The sequence below is a fragment of the Rhinopithecus bieti genome, unplaced genomic scaffold, assembly GCF_001698545.2.
Source record: "Rhinopithecus bieti isolate Rb0 unplaced genomic scaffold, ASM169854v2 scaffold_24263, whole genome shotgun sequence".
NCBI lineage: Eukaryota > Metazoa > Chordata > Mammalia > Primates > Cercopithecidae > Rhinopithecus > Rhinopithecus bieti.
Genome location: NW_016811410.1, coordinates 966,816 through 985,121, shown reverse-complemented (window position 1 = coordinate 985,121; position 18,306 = coordinate 966,816). Strand labels below are relative to the sequence as shown.

At 51.4% G+C, this 18,306-nt stretch overlaps 1 protein-coding gene across 3 annotated transcripts in view; it reads left to right on the top strand.

The window, feature by feature from the left end:
* Positions 1–18,306, top strand: part of INPP5A (inositol polyphosphate-5-phosphatase A) — a 242,348-nt gene that overhangs the window by 140,221 nt on the left and 83,821 nt on the right. For 2 of the 3 annotated variants that reach the window (XM_017893832.1, XM_017893833.1), the window contains exon 5: positions 15,464–15,527. In XM_017893832.1, the coding sequence (XP_017749321.1) occupies positions 15,464–15,527 (64 nt within the window). Of the gene's footprint in view, positions 1–5,925; positions 5,950–15,463; positions 15,528–18,306 lie in introns of those variants that run through there. The other variant, XM_017893834.1, reaches the window with a different exon arrangement.

The following is an 18,306-nucleotide window of genomic DNA, read 5'->3' as shown; positions in this document are numbered from 1 at the left end:
GGTGACAATCTTAACTTCCAGTTTAATGGGATTGTTGTTGTGTCTTGTAGTGGCAGCGTTCCTCCCTCTGGAACTAAGACCTCTAGGCCAGCCGAACGTAATGTTGCAGGAACAGGAAGCAAAACTTTTGCTAGTGGATCATTAGGGGTGATGGTGAGTGGTGCCACGTCCACTTCCATCCCTTGATCCCTGGACCCATGAATCCTGGCTATGGGAGAAACAGGACAATATATTGGACGCTGATTCAGAGCATATACAGCCTTCTGGAGAACTTCGCCCCAGCCCTGCAAAGTATTGTCACCTAGTTAGTGTTGTAATTGTGACTTTAAAAGGCCATTCCACTCTTCTGTCAATCCAGCTGCTTCAGGATGATGGGGAACATGATACGACCAGTGAATTCCATGAGCATGGGCCCACAGCCGCACTTCTTTAGCCGTAAAGTGAATGCCTTGGTCAGAGGCAATGCTGTATGGAATACCATGATGGTGGACAAGACATTCTGTGAGTCCGTGGATGGTAGTCTTGGCAGAAGCATTGCATGCAGGATAGGCAAACCCATATCCAAAGTAAGTGTCTATTCCAGTGAGGACAAACCTCTGCTCTTTCCATGATGGAAGAGGTCCAGTATAATCAACCTGCTACCAGGTAGCTGGCTGATCACTCCAAGCAATGGCGCCATATCAGGAACTCAGTGTTGATCTCTGCTGCTGGCAAATGGGGCACTCAGCAGTGGCTGTAGCCAGGTCAGCCTTGGTGAGTGGAAGCTCATGTTGCTGAGCCCATGGGGAACATCCCTCCCTGCCACGATGGCCACTTTGTTCATGGACCTATTGGACAATGACAGAGGTGTTTGGGAAAGATGCTGAATGGTGTCCACAGAAGGAGTCATCCTAACTACTTGATTATTTAAATGCTTCTCTGCTGAGGTCACCCATTGGTGAGCGCTGGCATGGGTTACAAATATCTTCACGGTTTTCGACCACTCAGAGAGGTCCATCTGCATACCTCGTCCCCAGATTTGTCACCAATTTTCTAATCATGCTTCTTCAAAGCCCCTGACCATCCAGCAAACCACTGACTACAGCCTATGAATCAGTATATAATCACACAGCTGGCCGTTTTTCCTTCCATGCAAAGTGTATATTCAGGTGCACTGCTCTTAGTTCTGCCCACTGGGAAAATTTCCCTTCTCTGCTGTCCTTCATGGATGCCCTAGAAAGGGGCTGCAGTGCTGCAGCTGTCCACTGTCGGGTGGTGCCTGCATGTCGCGCAGAACCATCCGTGAACCAGGCCCTCGTCTTCTCTTCCTCTGTCAACTGATCATAGGGACCTCCCCATGAGGCCATCGGTGCAGGCTATGGGGAGAGAAGGCAGGTGGCAGGAGTGGAGAATCGGTGCAGGCTGGGGAAAGAAGGCAGGTGATGGGAGTGGAGACCATGCACATTTGCGCCACATCGTCATGTAACTTACTTGTGCCTTCAGGACTTAAGCCAATCACGTATATGCCACTTCCATTTGATAATGGAATGCTGCTGTGCACGACCCACTTTATGCGAGAGGGGTCAGAAAGCACCCAGTTCATGACACGCAGTTCAGGTCACATGATGACTTGGTGACCTATAGGCAAACGCTCACTATCCACCAAATCTCAGTAACAGGCCAAGAGCTGTCTCTCAAAAGGAGAGTCGTTATCTGCAGAAGATGGCAGGGCCTCTTTCCAGAATCCTAGAGGCCTGCGCTGTGATTCACCTATGAGGGCCTGCCGAAGGCTCCAAACCCTCTCTATCTGCCACGGACACCTCAAGCACCACTGGATCTGCTGGGTCATATGGCCCAAGTGTCAGAGCAGCTGGCACAGCAGCCTGGACCTGTCGCAAAGCCTACTCCTCTTCTGGGCCCCCTCAATCCTCCATAGCCAAAATCCAGAAGATTGGGAATCCCCATGAATCCCTAGTAGCATCAAAAAAATAAAAACTCATACCCAGTCAGATTATAACAAATCAAGAAAACCGTAGAGAGCATGGGGGTGTGCTGCAGTCACACCAACGGGCCACCTTCCCGTTCCTGCAGAAACGGCAACCGCAGGGGACGGTGCGGCCGCGTCTTCCGTGTCCTGGGAGGAAATGTCAGCATAGGTCTCACCCGGCAAAACATCTAAGACTGAAGGGGAAATAGACATTTTAACTCAAATGGAAGACAGTAAGTACTTCAAGCGGAGAGCAAATGATCTCAGATGAAGTCAAAGACATGAGAAAGGAATGAGACGCCCAGGCAGTGGGGGAAGCGGGCAAATGGCCGTGAGCGTTGAGTGTGTAAACCGAGTCACCTCCTGCAGTGTCAAATGCCGAGAGAAGTGCAGTTCAGCACAGGGCTGGGTGCGCGTGGAGTGAGTGTTCCAGGGTCCTTGCCGTGCCTGGGAGAATGAAGGTAACGGACTCCCACGCCGAGAGCTGGGACCCTGGTCAGGGTCTGCAGGGAGTGCGTGCCCTTGGAATACCACTGTTTTAGCATTTCTGGGGACCAGAAACTAAGTTAAATTATTTGAAACAGAAGTAGATGGCCATTTCCCAATATAGTGGACATTTAAAACTCCATTAAGGCTTTTGAGTAGCATTTTATATGCCCTGAGCTTTTGTACTGGCAGAAGGTATTTTGTAAACAGCTTGTGTTCAGTGTTGGCCATCTCTTAAAGTGCATTTTACTTTAATTATTCTATATCCGTAATGCACATAACCAGTTTCTCCAGGACATGTATACATGAAATGTAATTGAAAAGCTAATGATTTTTAGAAGACAAAAGATAAGACTCAGAGCCATTTTAATTAGGATGCAAACTCCTTACGTAATTTAATTGGCATAAAAGTTTATTGATTTACTTTTATAATCATTTATACATAGAAAAATATAACTTAATAAATTTCATAATTAAAACTAGTTATTTTAAGACTGATATTTTCTTTGTTCATTGAAATTTTCAATTTGTGAAATATTTATTATTCAAAAAAATAGCATCTGTGTTGCAAATGAATCTCATTTTGAGAGGAAAATCTCTAGGTGGTACAGGTTTAAAATGAGTCGCGTGCACCACAGGGAAACTCGGTTCCTCGCACAGCCTCGTTTTTGATAGACCTGTGGAAAGGCTCTAGAGCGTCGCGTCTCCCTGCGGCCGAGGCTGCTGTCTGGCGCACCGTGAACTCTGGGCTAGGACCTTTCCACCTGTCTCCCCACCCTCCGGGTGAAAGAGGCATGGGGAGTTTACTTGCTTTTCCTTTTTGTCTGGCATCAACTCGTGAAATATGTTACATCAGACAAAAGTCCATAGAGATTTCCCTTTTGAAAAGCAAGGCCAGGATAATGTGCCGAACACAAGCAGGTGACTGTGTGGGACAGGGCTGCCCAAACCGCCACCGGCCTACAGACTGCTGTCCTGGCCAGTCCGCTCCCTGTGCCCCGATGAGATGGCAGCCCTGGGCACCTGTGGCTGCTCCCTCCTCCTGACTCCGCTCCAAGGTGCCACGTGCCCAAGGTCCCGTCCTAGCCCCTGACCAGCCCCTCCTGTTTCCGCTGTGGTTCCTTGCCCCACTGACTGCTGGCTCTCACCTGCTCCTGTCTCTCCCCAGTAGTAGCCCCAGTCCAGTGCTTGACCCCGCCCTTTTCTCTGGCTCCAGCTCCTCCTTGGCAAGGTGAGTCTGTCCCAGCTTTGAGGCCCATCCACATGGTGGCCCCCAGCATCACCCAGGCATCTGTCCTGAGCGGCAGACCCACAGATTTCCACGTGGTGACCCCCTGTGTCACCCAGGCATCTGTCCTGAGTGGCAGACCCACAGATTTCCACGTGGTGACCCCCTGTGTCACCCAGGCATCTGTCCTGAGCAGCAGACCTACGTTCAGTCACCTTTGATGCCTCCCTGGGGTGTCTGAGGCTGTTTCAGCCTCCGCAGGTCCATGGCTGGACACTGTCTCTCCAGAGCCCGTCCGAGATCACATCCGTCTCGGAGGTCCTGCGGATGCTGCCTGGGTGCAGAGCTGAGCCTGCCCACTGGGGTTCCTCTGTCATGGGCCCCCTCGCCACGCCGCTGTCTTGGGCTCTGGCCATCTGGTCACTCATGTATCTTACGTGTCTGAGAACATATGTGGCACAGAGAAAGGAGAACGTGCTGGGCGCCTGTTTGTGGAATGTGAGTGGTGACTGAATTCTCTCAGAAAGGGTGGGTGTCCTTAGACCGGCCGATGACTTTGCCCCCCAGTGTGACAGAGAGCCTAGCACCAGTCGCAGGCGAGAAGCCAGGACTGCTGGTCACCTCGCTGCTCTCAGATGTACCCCCTTTGGAGAAGCCCATTGCATGCTGTTTTACAGGCTGTCTCATTCCATTTCAGTTGCTCCTCACCGTGGTAATAGGAAATGTTAACGTGTGCACTCGTCTGGTGGAATTTATCGTGGCCGGTGAGGGCGATTACGCGGCTGTTGTGTGGTCTGTTTACCCTCGTGTCAGCATGACTGGTGTTCCACCCTGGCAGATGAAGCCCCGGTCTTTCCTGGGCTGCCTAATTGGGGACACTACATCCAGGAGCTGTGACAGGGTTCAGCAACCCACGTGCAGAACGTCGGCTGCCATGGGGCACGCTTTATAAAATGCTCTTTAATTCAGGAACAGAATATCATTAGCTTTGTAAGTGGATGAATACAATGGACAACCAATTTAATTAACCTCTAGCGTCGGCTGTCAGACAGGAGGCAGAATGAGATTACGTGTGCATCTCTCCCGCCGGCAGCCAGCCCGGAGAGGGGCTCAGCGGGAGGTCAGACAGGGGGACACCTTGGTGCCGTCATCCCATATTTGGCCCCAGGAGCTGAAATTGGAAAGTCAGTGCTTTGTGAATAAGTCAGCTCTCATTTTGAGATGATCACGGGGCTCCTCTGAGAGTGGACGGTCACAGCCCCTGCGTGCTGCGTGGGGGTGGCTGGCACTGGGGAAAGTGGGCAGTAGTGAGGACGCCGCCTTGTCCAGTTGGGTCGGCCGCCCATGAGTTCATTATACAGGAAAAGATCAATGAAGCTCTACGTTGATTTAAACAAAAGCTTTGTTTCATTTATTATTGTTTATAATCTAATGAATGTTATCGTAACTTTGCTTTGATTTATTACTCAATCTGTTAAATTGTTTTAAAACCAGGTGTCTTGGGACTTGCTTTTGTGATAGGGTTAAATGTGTGACTTTTGCGCGTGTGTTCAGCTTCTCGGGAGCACCGTGAGCCTGTGCTTTGGGTTGTGCTTTGAAACCTGAGCTGAGGGTGCTGTCCGGCGTTCCTGAGCTGCTGCTGCTCAGCCGGGCACCCAGAGGGTGTGGTGCCTCTCACTGCCCAGGAGCCGTGGAGTTCCTGCCTGCCCTGACCTGGGCATGGTGGTGGAGGACTCAGAGGTGCCCAGGCCACATGCCTGCTCGCAGGGGTTTTCCTTCCCTAAAATAATTCAGATGAGGAAACTAGTGAGAACTGGAATGTGCAGCGCCTTGAAGGGAAGGCTGGGGGCTGGGGCTGCCAAGCCTCTGCCCGGAGCAGGCAATCAAGAGGCTGCTTGGAGGAGGCTGCATTTCAACAGAGACCTGAAGCAGCAGGGGGTTCCTGTGAGAAGCTGGAAAGGGGGAGGCAGCAGAAGTACCCTCCTGACAGAAGGGCGTGGCCTCCTCGGGCCCAGATGGCCAGTGGGGCTGGAGCTCCGTCAGCCGGGAGTGTGAGGGCCAGAGGACAGCTGGGGAGGCCGCCGTGCAGGATGTGGCTGGGAGGAAGTACAGCAGCAGGCAGGACGTGGCTGGGAGGAGGTGCAGCGGCAGGCAGGACGTGGCTGGGAGGAAGTGCATGTAGAAAAGGCCACCCTGGTGCCCGGCAGAGAAGAGACCAAGGGGGCCATAGCTGTGGAAGAGGCGGGGGCCCCACAGGGAGATGAGGAAGGTGGGTGTGCGGCAGTGCAGACATGCGGAAGGCTAGAGACGGACAGCGTTCTGTACTCTGTAGAACCTGTGGAAGGAAGGGATGTTTGGGGGATGCATATGGACAAGATGCTGGAGGAACCTGAAGAGATCTGTGGTTTCCCATGGGAGCTGGAGGAGGGTGAGGGTGGAGTAGGTCCCGAGTCCTGAAAGGTCGGACTTGTCACGAGAGACCCAAGTGGGGACTGTGCAGCCACCAGGCTGGGAGGCTGGCCTTAGGAGGCTCCATGCCGTGCGCACAAGAGCTGCCTGCTGGAAGATGGGACGGATGGGCCACCCCAGCGGGAGGAAGAGGTGGAGGGGAGGGGCTCGTAGGGTGCCCTGAGCAGATCCAGAGTGCTGTTATTCCCAAGTCGTCGGAGGAGATCTAGGGAAGGAGAATGTGGAGTCTCGTAGCCCGGAAGTAACAGAGTTTGGAGGAGAGGGGAGGGCATGAGAAGGTGATGAGACAAATAATTCTGGATTATATTTAAAAAATTAAAAATCTACAAAATGAGACAGGATAATGGGCAAAGGATACAAGGAGTTCACAGAAGAAACTTAAATTGCCAATAATCTTAAAAAGAGATGCAGCAGGCACACAGACAGTAGAGCAGAGGAGACAGCCAGGACCCACCCTGCCTGGGCAGCCAGGTGACCTCTGACAAGGGTGCGAGAGCATTCCGTGGGAGAGGTCAGCCTCCAGCCAGTGGTGCTGGGAACGCCGATACCCACATGCAGAAGAGTGAAGTTGGCCCCTCACATTACATCATGTACAAAGTTAACTCAAAATGAGTCAGAGACCTAAAACCATAAAACTTTTAGAAGAAAACATGGGCCAGAACCTTCACGACGTTGGATTTGGCAATGATTTCTCAGATGCAGCACCATAGGCACAGGCAACAAAAGAAAAAAGAGACAAATCGGACTTCGTTAAAGCACAACCACTTTGTACAGCCAAAGACAATGTCAACACAGTAAAAAGGCAACCATGGAATGGGAGAAAATATTTGCAAATCATAAATCTGATAAGGAATTACTATCCAGAATATATAGAGATCTCCTAAAACTCAACAACAGCAACCACAAAAACCAACCTGAGTCAGAATGGGGTTTGAATAAGCATCTTCCCTCCAAGGACGGCGTGGAGAAGGCCGACAAGCACACGATAAAGCGCCCAGCTCCACGAACCCTTAGGGAGATGCAGATCCAAACTGCCATTTTCATTTGTCAGTTTAAAAGGACCTGCATTGAACTAATACCTTATACCCATGAGGGTGGCTATTGTCAAAAAGCACAGAAAATAGCAGGTGCTGGTGAGGATGGGAGGGGGTTGGAACCTTTGTGCATGTCGGTAGAAATATGCCAGGGGGCAGCCACTATGAACATTGAGGTGATTATTCAAAAAGTTAAAAATAGAATTCCCATCTGATTCAGCAGTCCCACTTCTGGGTACAGATCCCAAATAAATGAGAGCAGTCTCTGGCAGATATTTGCACATCCATATTCAAAGCGGTATTATTCACAACAGCAAAATGCAGAAGCAGTACCATGGACTATGACCCAACCTTAAAAAGGAAGGAAATTCTGGCAGCCGCTACAGCATGGTGGGGGAGAGTGGGAAGGGAGTTGTTGCTGGTCGGGAACAGTCTCAGTTGGGAAGGTGGACAGCGTCCTGGAGACGGATGGTGTGACGGGAGCTGTTGTTGGTTGGGAACAGTCTCAGCTGGGAAGGTGGACAGTGTCCTGGAGATGGTCCGTTGGGAAAGTGGACAGCATCCTGGAGATGGTCAGTTGGGAAGGTGGACAGCGTCCTGGAGATGGATGGTGTGATGGGTGCAGGTGTTCATTAGGTGCGGACTGCATGCCACTGACCCGTACACCTGAAGGTGGGTACAATGGTAAAGTTTACACTGTGTGCGTTTTACTACAGCCACACATTTCGATGGAGAGATGCCTAACTATGCTAGTGTAATGAAGATGCAAATTAAAACAATAAGGTTGATTTCACACCTCTCTAGTTGGCAAAAACTAGAGGCTGGCACTGGGCCATGGCAAGGATGTGGAACGTGGGCACTGCCCTGATGAGACCACTGGGGGGTCGCCATGGCAATGGGAGGGGGCAATGTAGTGATGCCTGGGAGGGCATGTGTCTGCGGGAAGGCCATCTGTGTATTATATACATATGCACATACATTTAATCTGCGTGCACACGTGTGTGTTATCCTATGTGGAGGGCACATGTCTGCAGTGACACAGCAAGGCTGTTATATACATATGCATGCATATTTAATTCATGTGTACATGTGTGTATTACATGTGTGTATGTGGAAGGTGTGTGTCTGCGGTGACCCAGCAAATCCTCCTGCATAGTATGTCTGTGTGAACACTCAGTACCCGTGTACCCAGGTGCTTGTTATCTCTGACACACCTGCTCAGTAACACCATGCAGGGAAGACTATTATAGCATCAATTATAATACTCAAATAATTGGAAGTAGTCTTTATGTGCAGCAGAGAAATGGATAAATTACAGGGTTTTGTTTGTTTGTTTGAGACAAAAATCTCACTTGCTCTGTTGCCCAGGCTGGAGTGCAATGGCGCGATCTCGGCTCACTGCAACCTTTGCCTCCCAGGTTCAAGTGATTCTCCTGCCTCAGCCTCCCGAGTAGCTGGGATTACAAGCATGCGCCATCATGCCTGGCTCGTTGTTGTATTTTTAGTAGAGATGGGGTTCTGCCATGTTGGCTAGGCTGATCTCAAACTCCTGACCTCAAGTGATCTACCTACCTTGGCCTCCCAAAGTGTTAGGATTATATGTATGAGCCACTGTGCCTGGCCAAATAACAGTATTTTTTTATGGTGAATTATTATGTAGCATTCAGAATAAACTAAAATATAACTTTGGGGGAAAAGCTTCCAAAGGTGAGGTGGATGAGCTAGCGTTGATGAGAGTTCCATGCCGAGGCCATGCCCTGCCATCTTGCCTGTTACTTCTGTTCAGCACCATTCAAGATGGTGGTCACCTCTCAGAGGGAGAGGACTGTGGCCACGGGTGGGCTGCAGAGCCCATTCCCAGCACACCTGCCATCGTTTGGGCCTGGGCTGGGCTGGGCTTCTCTGCCTCCTGATGGACGCCGGGGCAGAACCGGGGCTGTGCAGTCCTCTGCTCGTACTGTGCCGTGCTGTCCTCCTTGGCCCAGGCACAGCCAATCACTGATGCATTCTTCCCTCGTTATTTTATTATTATTAATATAAATGGCAACCACCTCTGAAGTCCCAGCGTGCCTTTCCATCTTCCTGTGTGCACCTGCCCAAGCCCACCCCCTAGCCTGTCACCCACACTCGCAGATAACCACTGTGCAGAATTCTGTGCTCATCTTTTCACTGCCTTCTGAATGTGATCGTCGTGTCGCGGTTTTTTCTTTGTTTCACTCTTTTTGACCATGTCTTGATCTTGGTATCATGCCAGGGGACGCTTGAGGAACTTTCCTCTTTCTCAGCGTCCTTTGTGAAATCCACCTGTGTTTTTGGTTGTAACTCTGATCTGTTTATTTTCCTTGCTGTATCTGGTTCTATCATAGGATATTTCAAATTTGATTTACCCATTTGCACATTTTCAGAGGTCCTGCCATTATATTCTCATGCCCGTCTCCTGAGAGCTCCGGCGTCTCTGAGAGAGGTCTGTGTGCACATTCCACATGTGTATATGGACATAGGGATGTCTGCAGGTGTATGCTTGTATGTGTATGTGTATATTACATGTGTATGTTTGTAGTGTATATGAATGTGGGTTACATACATCTGTGTGCATGGGTGTGTACGTGTGTGTGTGTGCAGAAGTTTCTCTTGGGTGTGAAGCAGCCGAGAGGGTGTGGGGTTGTAAGTTCACAAGACCTGGCGTGTCCCAGTGGCTCATGTCTTCAGTCACTTATTAGTCACTGTGAGCCTGAGTGTCTTCTCATTTCTCCTGTATTACAAGGGCAGAGGAAATGTCTGAAAGATCAGGCTGGGAACCACATGCCTGTCTCAGCTTGGGCAGGTGCTTTCACCCTAATGAGGACGGAGCATCAGGCTTGGCCTCTGTGACGTCCTCAGCTTTGTTTTCAGAGAGCACAGATGTTTGCCGCTGGCCCTCGCAGGGTGTCAGAGCCCAGGTGAGCATGGTTGTGTGCCCCTGGGCTCCTGCACAAGGCCGTGCCCTTCATTTGGGGTCTTGGTCCTCGCAGCTGGGGAAGGAGTGGGCTGCGCATGAGGGGACTCAGGTTTGGTAATCTCTCAACTCTCATTTAAAACAAATGAACTTCTCTGTTTTGTTGCAGACCTGAAGATTAGTTACCAACAATATCTTATGAAGTTTTTCTTTCTGCTCCTAGATTTTTTTCATTAAAAAAACAAAAAACAAAAACTGGAGGTGAAACACTTTATCCGTAGAAATAACAAAATGTTGTCTCAGAGTGAAATGGGAGCCACCAAATGCTGCCACTCTCTTTCCTGAGTCGCTGTTGATAAGCACAGTCGGCCTTAGTCAGGGCTCCCTGGGCCGTGGACTGTGACCTCCTCCCCCAACACTTTTTCCCTTCCCAGTGGCAGAATGCGGCGGCAGGCTCCACGGAGATCCCCCTGGGACGCACTGCGAGCTGGCACCTGTGGTCATGCCCGCGACACGGTTGGAACCAGCACAGGAGAAGGGCCCTGTTGCCACGTGGGGCCTCACGTGGACACTGCTTGTGCGTTTCCCCCTTCTGTCTCGAGCAGAGCGCATGCTCCTGTGTGTCCCTTACTGCGGGTCTGTGTGGCTGACGTTTTAGGAATGTGTTCTGTTTGATGCACGAGGGAGCTGGGTGCAGATGACCAGGTTAATGATGTGTGCTTTGGTCGCTCACCTGATTACGGAAATGATAAATTACCGGCCGTCTGACTTGTTTGCAAATAAAAAGTGATGGAGGCATTTCCAATGGCAGCTTTGTGTTGCTGCCTTGTCAGCCTCTGCCCCGGCCTGAGTCATCCCGAGCCTTCGAGCCGGCGGCTCCGTCCAGGAGGTGGGACGCCGCTCAACAAACACGGGCTTTGTGATTGCACAGTGCCTCCGGGACACGTTGTTCTTGCCGAATGTGTGAGAAGTGGTCTGCTCCCGCCTGAGTTGGCTGTGTTTGCAAAGTGTGCCTGCTATCAGAACTCAGCTCCCGAAATCAAGCTAAGTGACACGGTGTGGCCATTTATCACATTACCAGACGCCAATTGAAGTAGAGAGCTTGTTTTCATAGCATTTGCAAACACTCCATCTTCACCAGCCGCCCCATGAGAGGCACGGAACCTGCATGGTACGCGGGGGTCGCTGCGCCTGGGTCGCCAGCTGGTGTGGAAGCCTGATGGGCGGTGGCTGGAGCTTCTGTTGCCCATTAGCTCCCAGGCTGCCTTCAGAGACTCGGGTCCCACCGTTGCAGCCCCAGCCAGGGCACAGGTGAGCCGGGGTCTGGGTCTCCTGTGTGGCCTGCACCGGATCTACTTTACGGTGCCCCAGGGGCTTGGCTTTGTCCAGCGGAGGCCACTTCCCGGCTGTGCCGTGGCCTCCGGGGGTTGGAGGGCTCCTGCCCATGGCTGCAGTCCTAGCAGAAGCCTCACAGCCACTGCATTTCACTAATGCAGAATTAATGAGCACTCTTGACAGTCTTGTTTATAAATATGTAAAAAGTATTTTAATTGTTTTTAGCAAGAGGCAAGGAGTCATCATTCTCAGATGAGACAGACATACTCTTGACAAGGACTGTGGTCAGAGGCCTGGGCGAGCTGGGGACTTCCTGTCGGCAAGCCCCGGACACGCTCCTGGCCCGATGTCCTGGGTTTGTGATAAATGGGTGCCCTGAACCGTATTGATGGGACAGGGTAAACACCGAAAAAGTTGGGTTGAACTTTGACTTTAAATGTTCATTAGAGCTAATTATGGATTTTCTGACTATGAATTGCAGTTTCTATCCCTGCATTGGCAATTTATTTTTCACTCATTTGTTGCAAACTTTGTAATATTCTGTTAGCTTTATCACATTCAGTGAGGTAATGGTTTAAATGTTTGCAGCGACATGTATTATGTTTTTTCAGAAACAAATGAAGGGATATCTTCTATAAAGAAGGGCTGATGTCGGCAGAGGAGACGTTAAGTCTCATCTATGGGCACAGGCCTACAGTTTTCTCTCTTAACTCTGTGCTGAAACTCTGTTTTGCCAAAGAAAATGATGAACAGTGGCTTTTTTATTTTAATTTTCTATTTTTTTCAGACAGAGTCTCGCCTTGTCACCCAGGCTGGAGTGCAGTGGCACGATCTCGGCTCACTGCAACCTCTGCCTCCCAGGTTCAAGCGATTCTCCTGCCTCAGCCTCCCAAGTAGCTGGGACTACAGGCACATGCCACCATGCCTGGCTGATTTTTGTACTTTTAGTAAAGACAGGATTTCACCATGTTGGCCAGGCTGGTCTTGAACTTGTGACCTCAGGTGATCTGCCCACCTCGCCCCCACAAAGTGCTGGGATTACAGGCATGAACCACTGAGCCCAGCCAACACTGGCTGTTTTTAAGACCTGCTGTAAAGGTGGCTCAGTTCCCCGGGTTCTGAACAGGTTCACAGCAGATGCCTAATGAAATAGCAGATCAGTCGAGCAGTGTCCATGTCACAGCCGAGTGCATCATGGCCATGAGCAGCCTTCTGGACCCAGCGGCAGTTCACCAGGGCATGTGGCCTGGGGCCAGGGACCAGAGAGGGCCTGAGGACAGAGCCCCATGTCAGGCGCACAGGTTCTGCCACCTCCTGGCTTCCCTGTGGAGGCAGAGACGCTGCCTGCTGTGCCCTAGACTCACCTGCAAGAGGAGAGGAACTGCACTGTGTCCCCCTCGGGTGTCCTTCATCCCTGTCCCCCAGACAGAAGGTCCCTGTCATCTGTCGGCTAGCCTGGGGGCTCCCATCTGGGTGGTGGCCAGGATGCAGGGCTGGAATGCCCATGGCTACCCCGCAGCTTTGGGTTCTCCCACCGAGGTCTGGCACTCAGGAACGTGCACGTGTGTGTGTGCACTCGCACCTGCCACCTGTGCCGGGTGGAGGCGGCACGTGTCCCTGCTCCTCCCTGTGGGCATGTCCCCTTCCCAGTCAGACACAGCAGAGACAGGAGGCAGAGGCCACCATGGCTTCGGTGCACGGGGCTCAGGCTTGCCAGCTGGCCTCTCTTTTTAGGAGTTTAAATGCACTCCTTGAAGTGTGTTCTGTCAGAGGACAGCTGTGTCATCCTCAAGGTGAAACACTGTTTTCTGGTGAGGTGTCCATGTGGCCAGCTTTCCGGGGAGCAGGACCATCACCCTGGCCCACAGTGTGCTGCACATGCCCTAGGAGCAGGAGCTGCACAGCCTCCAGGGAGCTTCCCATGTTGTGGGATCGGCATCAAACCAGAGACGGCCTAACAGGTCCCAGAGAGCTGACCTAGGGGCCCAGGGGGCTGCGGACAGGGACCTGGCCAGAGTTACTGGCATGCTTGGCCCTCAGCAGGCCCAGAACATAGGTCCCCTCACCATGCACTGTGCCCGGCGCCCTGCGCCTCTGAGGGAGCAGCGACCTCCTGACGCCCCAGTGTGGTGCACCTTCCTGCAGCCCTGCCCCCAGGACAGCCACCCCAGTGACCAGTCGTCCGGGAGGGAGCAACAGTTCCCTGGGAACTGCAGAGCCCGAAGTGTGTAGGACGTTTAGCTTGGGCCTTGGAATTAGGTGATGCTCAAGCATTGCCTTTGCCTTTCTCAGAGAGACAATAGCCCTGCAGCCCCGTAGGACAGCATCTTAGCAGGAGGTCCATGTTGGGGCGCTCAGAACTGCAGAGTTGTGAGCTCATGGTCTGCCCAAAACAAAGCAAGAGTGCATGAGTGCCATCGTGTGCCAAGTGTGTGGTGGAGCCAACAGTGGTTCATGTGCACGAAATGGGTTCGTGGTGTGCTGACCAAAGTGTGGTGTGGCATGAGTGCGTATGTGCACAAGTATGAGTGCATGAGTGCAAGTGTAAGCTGCATGTAAAGCTGCTGCATGTTAGTGCATGAGTGTGTGCGTGCCGAGTGTGCTTGGTGCAAGGGCTGTGAGCAAGCGACATCGCGAGTGCATGAGTGCGTGTGTGCATGTTAGTGCATGTGGAGCAATGCCTGTGCTGCTGCATGAGCCTGTATGCTGTGCAAGTGTGTGCCATGTGTGAGCGAGCTGCCTAAGTGGTGTGCACAAGTTGTGCGAGTGTACACAAGCTATGGTGCCACGAGTTGTGATGAGTGCGCTTCAGTGCTGTGTGTGCAAGCGTGTTGGTGTGCATATGTGGACGTGACTGCACAATGCCCCACAAGTGAAGCCTTGGAATGAGGTGATGCTCGGGTGTTGCCCTTGTGTTGCCCACAGCCTCACACAGAGACAGTGAGGGATGCACGGTGCCCTGTGCTTTCAGCTCTCTGAGGATAGGCCTGTTCGGAATGCAGAGTTGGGGTTAGAGCCCCCAGTGGCTAAGAGTCTCTTCCCTGCAGGAGGAACTGTGTGACATGGTCACAGTTGGGCTCCCTGCAGGCAGCCCCTGCCCTCCTTCTGCAGCTGCGCCCGTGTGCCCTCCTCTCTGGCCCACCTGGCACTGCCCCTTCAGACTCTCCCCTGCTTTGTCCCAGCACCTGCCACCCACACAGGGCACACAGCTATCTCCTATGAGATAGATTTGTTTAAGTCAGGTTTATAAAGGTCTAATGTATAGACGGTGAGATTCGCCCTGTTTGGGGTATAATTTAGTGAGTTTTGACAAAGGCAACCACTGCAAGCCAGTGTAGAATATTCTGATCACCCCAGAGTTGCACCAGGCCCCATGGGGTTGCCAGATTTAGCAAAAGAAAAAAATACACAGAAATAATATACACGTCAATATGAACACACTGCTGCACGTAGACACAGGTTCACCTGTAGAAAATACAACGTGAAACTTGAAGTTCGGATCAACAAGTCACTGTCTGTGTAGTGTCCATCGACCCAGCCCTGTGGCGCCCGGCCCCATACTTTTGCCTTCTCTGGTGTGGAGAGCAGGGGTCTCTGTGCTCTGCACCTGTCCGGCTAATTTGTGAGTGGGAGACACTGGCGGCTCCTGGGGCAATGGCGCAGGGTGGGGCCGGGTGCAGTGGAGCTGATGGTTGGGGGCCCCGGGACGAAGCTGAGCATCCGTGCTGGGAAGGGTCTGGTCCACTCAATGACCAGCCTGCGGGACCTGCGCCCCTGCTGGAGCCAGCACTGGCTGCACGGCTCACCGCATGCTTGGAGCTTGGTGGAGTTTGGGTGTTCGCAGGTTTCCTCTGCTTGACGTCTTGTGCCTCAGTAACTGTGATTAAATTACAACTGGTTAAACTCTTGCTCTAGCTAGTTTAAAAGAGCTTTTATTTATTGTTAAAAACGATGCTTTAGAAATATTCCCAGCACCAGTCTCTCATTTGATTTCTCTTTTTGCTCTACAGGCACTAGGAAGCTTTTATTTTCTTCATGAATCCTTAAAAAACATCTACCAATTTGACTTTAAAGGTAAGACTGCGTGCCGTCTTCCGGGATTTTGTCTCGGCGCTCACCCCTCCTGGTGTCTGGCTTCCCCAGGCCCCTCCTGCCCTGCCTCTGTGAATGGCCACTGTGGGCTGGGTGTCTTGAGCCACTGGCCAGAGGTCACTCCAAGGGCCTCCTGGACCTGGTCTTGAGGCCCCGTGGCCGTCCCACACTGGCTCCCTGGCAAGGCTCTGGTGGGGACCTGGCTTTCTTAGTGTTAAGAGGAAGGAATAGTTTGTTTCTGTGTTTCCCTCCAGTGTGAGAAAATGAAACGTGAATAAGAGGGTTGCATGTTTCAGAAGTAAGAACAGGCAGGGACAGTCCTCCGTGCCGAGAGCAGTGTCCCTATTTGATGGTCATGTGCTGTGTGTCTTCACGGGAAAGACTTGCCCTGAGACGCTCCACTGACACGAGCTGTCCCCTCCTGTTCATTTCTTTGTTGGGGGCAGGTGTGTGACCTAGGCTGGGTGTGGGGCTTCCCTGCGTGCTCCACATGGCCTGGGGGTGTTTGTGCCATGACTTCCTGTGTGATGCTATCGTTTCCTGCTGTGTGTGAGTCCGCGGAACCCCCGCAGCCTCCAGAGCAGATCACACCCATGTGAAGTGCCTGCTGTGGTAACTGGAGCCACAAACGGTATCATTTCGCTCAGGTTCCGTGTTTGTGCCTCCCTGGGAGACGGAGCGCCTCATGTGAAATTGCGCGGCAGTCTCATGTCAGTTGCCTGAGTGGCGATTTCATTGATGATGAGAGCAAGATTCTGGCCGGCAGAATGATTTCTCACTGCCCTGTTACCTGAAGATCTTCAGATCCTTCCACATTCAGATCCTTCCCCATTCCAGCATCCGAGTCCTCCTACAAGGCCCGTGGCAGGATCGGCCACACAGAATCGCAGGAGCCGGCCAGCGGCGCTCTTCGCTGCATTTCAGGAGACAGGGCACCTGCGTGCTGTGTGCGCAGGCACGGAGCGGCCGGCGAGAGCGGGGAGAGAGGTCACTCAGACACAGCGTGTGCCACGGGAAGCTGCAACCAAGGAGCTTGTGTGTCAGGCTTCACCGTGCCCCAGATCTGCAGGACTTTTCTGTTTTTCAGTAGCCATTTGAATACCTGTTTTACTACCAGGTTAAATCAGTCATGAAGTGCCTGGTGACCCTACAGTGTATTTAAACCTCTACTTGAGATAAACACTTCACTGTCGCAGAACTTTCCCCAGGGCCCTCCACGTGACCAAACTAACAAGAACAACATGAGGAGTAGGCGGCGCGTGTGTCCGGAGCATGTGGTGTGTCAGGAAGGCGTGCGGACACTGGAGACGTGTGGTCGCGGGAGACGTGAATGCGGGAGGCGTGCGGTCACTGGAGGCGTGCGGTCGCAGGAGGCGTGTGGATGCTGACGATGTTCTCAGTGCCCTGCACGGCAGGTGTTGCTGCTGATGCTCAGAGCAGTGCGGGGCCCTCGGACTGGGGGGTCGGGCTGGGGAGTTGGGCTCGGGGGTCAGGCCCAGGGGTCAGGCTGGGGCCTCGCCAGGCTGGGCAGTTGGGCTCGAGGGTCAGGCTGGGGGCTCGAGGCTCTGAGAAGGACTCAAAAAGAAAACTAGAAATCAGAAACAGCACCAGAAACGGAGCAGTGGCTCATCCGCGCATGGGCTGAGGGAAGAATCAGTGAGCTGGACGGTGTTAGAAACTTCACAAACTGAAAAGCAAGGAGAAATGAGAATAAATTTGAAAACAGAAGAAAATGGCCAAGGCCTGTGGAACAGCGACAACCGGTGCAGCTTGTAAAGGGAACCCCAGTAGGAGTAGAAGGAAAGGAGCAGAAGGAGGATTTAACGCAGTGATGGTTTAGAACTTTCCAAACTTGTAACTGACACCAAACCACAGATCCAGAAAGCTCAGTGAATGCCAACACCAAGCAGGATAAATGCCAGAAAGTCGACCCCCGGCCACCTTGTATTGAAGCTGCAGAAAATCAAAAAAAAAAGAGAAAATCTTGAAAGAATCCAGGAGATTCCTTATAGGCGAGGTGATTCCTTACCTATAAAGGAACAAGGATAAGAATTACATTGGACCTTTTCCCGGAAACCATGCAAGAAGGAAGAGAGTAGTGTGAAATGTTTACAGCATTATAAGAAGAAAAATATCAACCTAGTATTCTGTATTCAGAAAAAGAAATTATTCTTCAAAAGTGAAGAAAATTGACTTTGTCAGATAAGAAAAAATTGAAGTAATTTGTTGCCAGTAGACCTGCCTTGCAAGAAATGCTAAAAGAAGTTCTGCAACAGAAGGAAATATCATATAGCCCAGAAACTCTGGTTTACCCAAAGAAAGAAAAAGCATGAGAGAGGGAATAAGTGAAGGTAAAATGAAATGTATTTTTCTTACCCTTAATTGATCTAGCAGATAACTTTTGTTCAGAGTAATAACAGCAACCATATATTGATTAACTGCAGGTTATGGATAAGTGGAATGAATAACAGAAATGTTGTAAGGACAGGAGGGAGGAATTTGGGGTACTCCGTTATAAGAAACCTGTACTATCATTTTAAGGAATATAGCATTATTTAAAAGTGGACTTGGATTAGTTATACATGTATATTGCGAACTGGAAACCACTAAAAAACTTTTTAAAAGAAGTATAACTGATGTGTTAAGAGAGGAGAGATAATGGCACTGTATAAGATGCCCAATAAAAGCCAGAGAAGGCAGAAAAAGAATGGGACACCCCAAAGATACAAAGAACAAAGGCAATAAGTAGAAAACTTACAAA